Source organism: Austrofundulus limnaeus, unplaced genomic scaffold (genome assembly GCF_001266775.1).
Source record: "Austrofundulus limnaeus strain Quisiro unplaced genomic scaffold, Austrofundulus_limnaeus-1.0 Scaffold31, whole genome shotgun sequence".
Classification (NCBI taxonomy): Eukaryota; Metazoa; Chordata; class Actinopteri; order Cyprinodontiformes; family Rivulidae; genus Austrofundulus; species Austrofundulus limnaeus.
Genome location: NW_013952433.1, coordinates 2,353,408 through 2,360,066, shown reverse-complemented (window position 1 = coordinate 2,360,066; position 6,659 = coordinate 2,353,408). Strand labels below are relative to the sequence as shown.

General features: G+C 39.6%; 1 protein-coding gene across 1 annotated transcript in view; it reads right to left on the bottom strand.

Moving 5' to 3' along the window:
• Positions 1 to 234: 234 nt before the first annotated feature.
• mrpl23 (mitochondrial ribosomal protein L23) overlaps positions 235 to 6,659 on the bottom strand; it is a 52,278-nt gene continuing 45,853 nt past the window's right edge. Inside the window, exon 5 of the mRNA XM_014005575.1 lies at positions 235 to 1,177. Within this exon, the coding sequence (XP_013861029.1) occupies positions 1,013 to 1,177 (165 nt within the window). The 3' untranslated portion in view covers positions 235 to 1,012. The remainder of the gene's footprint in view (positions 1,178 to 6,659) is intronic.

The following is a 6,659-nucleotide window of genomic DNA, read 5'->3' as shown; positions in this document are numbered from 1 at the left end:
GCCAGAGCAAGCCCAAGAAAGGTCTCCCCCACCCTTTGCTTTATGGGCTTTATTACGGTAAGGGAACTCAGTCCTCCACTGTCCTGAGTCAAACACAGATCATTACTTTGTCAAAACATCTACCAGACCACACTGGCCCTTGCACAAGCCAGCTTGTGTGGCAGAAAGCATCTTAAAGTGTCAGTTTCCCAGTGAGAGATGAGGGAAAGACAGTATTAAAAACAATAAGCAAAGTACTTTTGGAAAACTGACCATTTATTAGTTCTTATTAAAACAGCTTTCACTATAACACCAATTTACTGGAAAGTCTTACATGCTGGGCAGTAGTACAGACACAAACATCGGGTAAAGACTCCTACCATAGTTATGGCATTGCAAGCTACCACAAAATACACTGATATACTATTACACCACAGYAAATTCCATGTTCTTGCTGAAACAACATCTCAATTGTTGTTTACACAAAGTGGTCAATTAATCCAAGGCAAACTCATAAAAGAGGAAATGATGTGGGCAGTACAGGTAGTTAAGTCCAACTAGCTGGGAGTCGGGATTTTTGGTACTCCATACATATAAGGTGTCCAACCAGAGAAATGAAAAGATGGAGGGAAAACAGATGATATAGACACATGGGAAACATCCAAAAAATGGGGGGATGGGGGAGAGAAAAATAGGAGGAGTGAACTGAAAAAGAGATGGCAGAGAAGACTGATGAGGAAGAAGTATAGGTCATTTGAGGTGATGGAGATGTGTGTGGTACGCTGATTTCATTAAAGATGGAGCCTGGCCACTCTCCTCCTTTACCAATTCTTTTCTGTGTCTGTTTACTGGACTGAAGCCTTGCAAACACGTTAAACACGTCTGCAGCCTCCCACACACTCTTCTTCTCTACACACTTGTGTGTCTTAAAGGAGTGACATCACAAGAGTTGCATTTCAAATCAATACATGTTGTTCCCAGTGCAACACCCAGGCACATATATGAGGTCTGACTTCCCAGCTTTGATGACACTTTAGAGTCCAAACCAATCGGTGACCCCTCCTTTCCTAGGGTCGGGTTTCAGCCTCTGTTTTTCACTCTCCATGAACTTTTTGTGAAGGTCTTCTGCGGAGCCCGGCACTGGTGTCTGGTCTTTTTTGGGGAAGATGTCAGGGAAGGTGAAAGTCTGGCCCTTTCCCTGATGGAAAAACAAAAGAAGGCAAAACATGAGCCATGGACACATTCCAGTTGTCTTTTTTATACAAAACGCCAATTAATAAAACAAGAAAAGGTGAAATGAGACACCCATTTAGAATTTAAAATACTGATTCTGCTTCTATATCCCTCTTCCAGTTAGACCAGAGGAGCCCAAAGTGGGGCCTGCGGGCCAAAGTTGGCCCGCCAAGCCATTTGATTTGGCCCACCAACAGTTGCCAAAGTTAAAAGGTTGTAACCTGTTATACTATGTAGAAACACAGTATTTCCATTGGTCAAATGACTATATAAAAGGGCTGTAGTGAAGGTAGTTTTCATTCATGCTGCTGACTTTAGCTTTGATTTATTAGGATTAAACATGAAACATGAAATGACAACAATAAATATTTAGATCAGATTTAACCCCACGTGTAGATTTGCACACTTTATAAGGCCACAAAAACTCATATTTTATCAATTTATGAAATATCCCATGAGCCTTTGCTCCTTGAGAGTATGGCAGACTTTCTCCAAGTGCACAGACTAAAACAAAATAGGGCCATTGCATAGTGTAATCGTTAAAAATAAAGGACTTTACTTGAAAAGTATTCATATTTCATGTATTATTTTACTGCATTTGGCCCACAGCCCTGGATAGATTTTCATTTTGGCCCTCTCAGGGAAAATGTTTGGGCACCCCTGAGTTAGACAAATCTTCTATTTCTCTCTGGCATTCAACTTCTACTCTCCCCCATATTTAATCTCTCTTCTCTCTCTGTTTTATCTAGTCTTGATTTATTCAGAGGAAAAGGATGGTATCCATTATTTATTCCATACCAACCCATCTCTGGCCATGGCTAATGCATCACTGGCCCAAATGTAGTCTGTATCAAGCAGCTATAGAGTACAGTACAGTACACACACTTGAATGCATGCGATCACAAAAAGACAAGGAAAGTTGAATAAAAGATAGCAGGTCGCAGAGTGCAGTTACAACACAAATCTGAATCTTATACATCTCATTCTCTCCCATGGACACTGGTTCACAAGAGATAACCAATAACTGTTTTGACTGCAGTACTTAAGTCTAATTATTGTGATCCTGACATAATTTACCTCAACAAAAATACTGTTGAAACTTTTGATTTGAAACGTTTTTGCTCCCATTATATGTTGTGTGTTTGAAACCACAACTGTTATTGCTCACATGTATTCATAAATTATTTAAACATCACAAACTTTGTAGTTTACACCAACAATTTCCATGTCATAACAGCCAAAACATCTTATGTGACACTCAAAACTTTCAACTATTATATATAGACTCATCACTATAAAAGAAATTGCTTCAATGAACACAACTGTCAATCAAATATTCAACTTGAATWTGTGAAATATTTTGCTTGGGGTCAATGTGTAGGCGTTAAGGAATGGTCTGGCTCTAATGTGAATGTTGCTTGTCTGTCTCCAGCCCCCAAAATACCAAAACAAACATGCATATAATTACCGCATAGCATGGTTTGATTCCCAAAGGGGAAGACAACATGAAACTCACTTAGCAAAACATGCAAAATGGAGTTGTTTTTGTTTATTGTATAAAAGCTTTAAACTGAAAAAGGTTAACGTTGCATCTTATGATGAGAGGAACTGGGTGGTTGGACCCCCTCTGTCTCTTAGGCTACTCCACCTTCCCACAGACAGATAGCTACTGTGAGTGGGTGCAGCTCTGTAGCCTCCTACTTCCTTGGCTATGCAATATGACACAAAGAAAAAATGATTGCAGTAATGACGTCTCCTCTCAGTTAGAGGCGTAGCTTTGGTTTGCTTTATTTGTTCAAAGCAGTCTCGGTTTAATCCTGTATCATAACAACACTGGGTGGCTTTAACAAAGCCACAACAAAAAACAACATGTTGTTTCTCTTTCTCATTTTTACAGATGATTGGAATCCTTCCTGGTCACGTTCAAAATGACAGAAATCTGTCTTGGCAACTGAGAATTTGAACTTTTGTGCATATTGCACCTTTAACATCAACATAAAGGGCAACTATGCAGTGTTAATATTTAAAGTAGCTCGGGCTAACCCAAAGCAAATTAATGTTGAATTCACCTCTTTAGTTTAGCACAATGAAACTGCTTTAAAAAAATACTGGAAAAATATGTAMGCTAAGATTTTCAAAACAAGAACACATCACTATGCAAATACTTTTATTGCAACCTTTCATATCAAAGCCATCAGAGTACAAGGTTAAAAGAAGGAATACGCACAAACTATACCCCCCGAAATGTTAATTTAAAGCAGTCACCATGCAGAAATGATGAGTCACATTATCCACAAGTTTCCTGAGAAGCTTATGTAGGCTGCCATGACAGACACTAGCCCCGCCCACAGCCCTCCCCCACTGTTCGCTTTTTCCGGTGCACAAGAAATTCATTCATTCAGATAGTTATGATAACAATAAATTTAGTTTGTTTTTGCTTTAACTGGCAGCTTGAWCAGTTCAATCATGAGTTTGTGTTYGTCTTGTTTATTTGTCGGCTGCACAACAACTGAAGAAAACTGAGAAATGCTTTATAAACATTTTGGCTGAAACAAGACGTAGTAAGGCCTAGCGTCCTACAAAATGCACTTTATGCCGACGAAGGCGGATCGTAAACCAACATGGCTGGCAGCTTTAAATCTGAAAAACCAATCAAAGAGAGTTTGCTTGCTTTTTTCATTTTATCGACAAAAATTCCCATGGAGATCATATTCACTCCGATCCAGACCACTATCTGGGCTAAGGCTTGCTGCTGAAGGCGTCTCGTCTGAACCACTGTGAGTCAGACAGCTTCCAGCAATATCAATTAAAACACTGAATCTGTAGCTGGTGAGTTAAACTCTAAATGTTGTGTTTCCCCTGTTGCTGTTTAATTGCGCAGTTCTTTGCTTTTACTGAATGAAAGCCACTGGTGAATGGCATTAGCATCAGCGCTAACTACTGTTAGCCTGGTTGTTTAGCATATTATTTGCAACTAATCTTRACTTTAAAGAAATATTTTGCCTATGGTTAGAAGCCGCATGCTGGCAAAACTATATAAATGGCCTAATTTAAAGGAGACCAATTATGGGTCCTGGAAATTTTTATGGTATGTCTGTGGACTATCCAGACCATGTTTTAATGCACAAAATAATTCTCAGATAATAAAATTTCCCATTTTCTAGTTCTGCCTGCTCTGATTTCCGTTCAGAACAAGCTGTTTATGTTAATGAGCTCTGTTGGTAACGCCCTCCAAAAATCTGTTGACATTAACTCCGCCCTCCAAAGCCAGCGTTTACGTTAGCATGGCTAATAATAGCAGAAGCTCTGTCGTACAACTGTATATATGAGACCCTGAGTGAGACCCAGAGGCAGAGTCGGTCACAGCTTTTTTTTCTCCCCCTCCTCCTGTCTTTTTTTCTCCCCTTCCTCTGCGCTCACTCTGCATGCTGTTACCAGGGCAGGTAATTGGAGCAGCAGCGGTCAAAATACCTCAGAAACTCAAACAAATAGGCTAAACAATAAAAATACTGTTTAGCTAAAAGCTAAACAATAGAGGTACATAAGAAAACATGTTCATAACCAACGAAAATAAATAATTAAATTGTTTGTGTCTGCCTCGGTCTCGAACCATGGTCTCCCACTCTCTGGTCCAACACTCCACCCATTGCCCTATTGGAAGGCTTGTTAWGAAATGAGCTGTCCATTACACAACATCTGTGAYGGTTCTTTATACTGAGGAGGTGGGGCCTCAACCGTTTAGAAGACAAGCTTAGCATCGCCCAGGGGCTATAAAAGTGTCTGGTATTTGAGGCAGTTTATTTATTTTTGTTTRACATTTATTTAAAATGACGGCAGCTGTATGAAACCCTCCAGTTCATCTCTAAAAGTTACTAACGAACTAGCACCCAGTGAATTTTATGTTTAGAATAAGGGGAAGAAACCAAAACTTTTATAATATTATTACAATTATGAGGGGCTTCTGAACATTTTACTTCCAGAACGGTTGACATTTATGATTTTGCATGTGTGTGTCTTCGGGGAAAGATGAGGTAGTTGATGTCAGTAGTAGCTATTAGCTAACATCGGGACATAGCTTCATCAGTCTGTGAGCAGTGAAAGCTGAGCCATTGATAAAGAATTGTCCTTGCTGCTTTTAAAAACATCCTTACAGTATATAAACCTCTGTCTGATATGTGGCCATCTACTCCAAATTTAAAAGAAAAATGCTTTGATAAACAGGGAAGGTCTATGCCCCTAATTGTAAACAACACCACAACCGGAAAAAGATAACAGTGCTTCCGCTATGAATTATGGGTAGTGGCGTGAAATCAGGAATACTGTGGATAGAAACAAGCAAAAACAGAGTCCAATGATTATTGCAGAGTCTGTAATACAAAAACATAACCAAAATCCTACATCTGCTTTCCTTCTGTGTGAACAAGAACACATTTTTATAGCTGTTCAAGCAAGTGCTTTGTTTGGACTTGGAGTTACTTTTGCATTAAATAGTTGCATTAACAGGGTACACTGAACAACCTTTTTTTTTTTACGAACGTGTTGTAACATATTATAAATTGTTTCAATACAATAACCGTAAGACATCAATGAAAATAACTATCTGATGCAAAAGTGACACTGTACAAAACTTTAAGTTTCAAAAATATGTATTAAAACTCATTTGTGCTTCTCTCAAACACCTGTCCAACTCTGGTTTCTGATGTTAACTTTGTGGATCAACTAAAACTAAAACATGCATGACCTTTCAATCAACAGAAAATCCACTCTGTTCTCGTGTTTTTCTTGTAACAACGCCGGATTTTCAAATGAGAAGAGGTTTTCTTGTGAAAACTGGATAAAACTGCAGAATCAGTTTGGAGAAGAAAGCTTAGTCAAGCACAAGCAGAAAGCTGCCAAACACCAGAACAGCACCTGGACCCTGACTGGCCAGGGCCTTCAGTGTCTTTCGGCACACACTGCCATTGAGGAATCCCAAACACAAACACTGAATTGGGCCAGGGGAAGTTTGCTGCAGAAGTCAAAAGGCGGAGCCAAGATGAAAAGGGAAGCAAGGAGAAAGATGGTGATGTATGAACAGAAATTACTAAAAGAAGAAAGTTTCTGGGGGGATGGGGAAGGGGTTCACCCCAGTGCTATAAACACCAGACTTGGCAACATAATGACCAATGAAGCACTGAACCAAACAAGTCTTCACCCAACATGAACCAAACTTTGTCGCATGACAATTCCCAGTTAACAGCGCAGCCTTGGACATCTTATGTATACAYTCAGTGAAGATTAATACCGGCCTCAGTGAGTGCGATTCACAAAAACAACAAAGTCATGAGTCTGAAATCAACAAAGCGTTGAGACTCGTTAAAAAGTCTTATTATTGGCAACGGGCCGTACTCTGTGTGTGTGTGTGTGTGTGTGTGTGTGTGTGTGTGTGTGTGTGTGTGTGTGTGTGT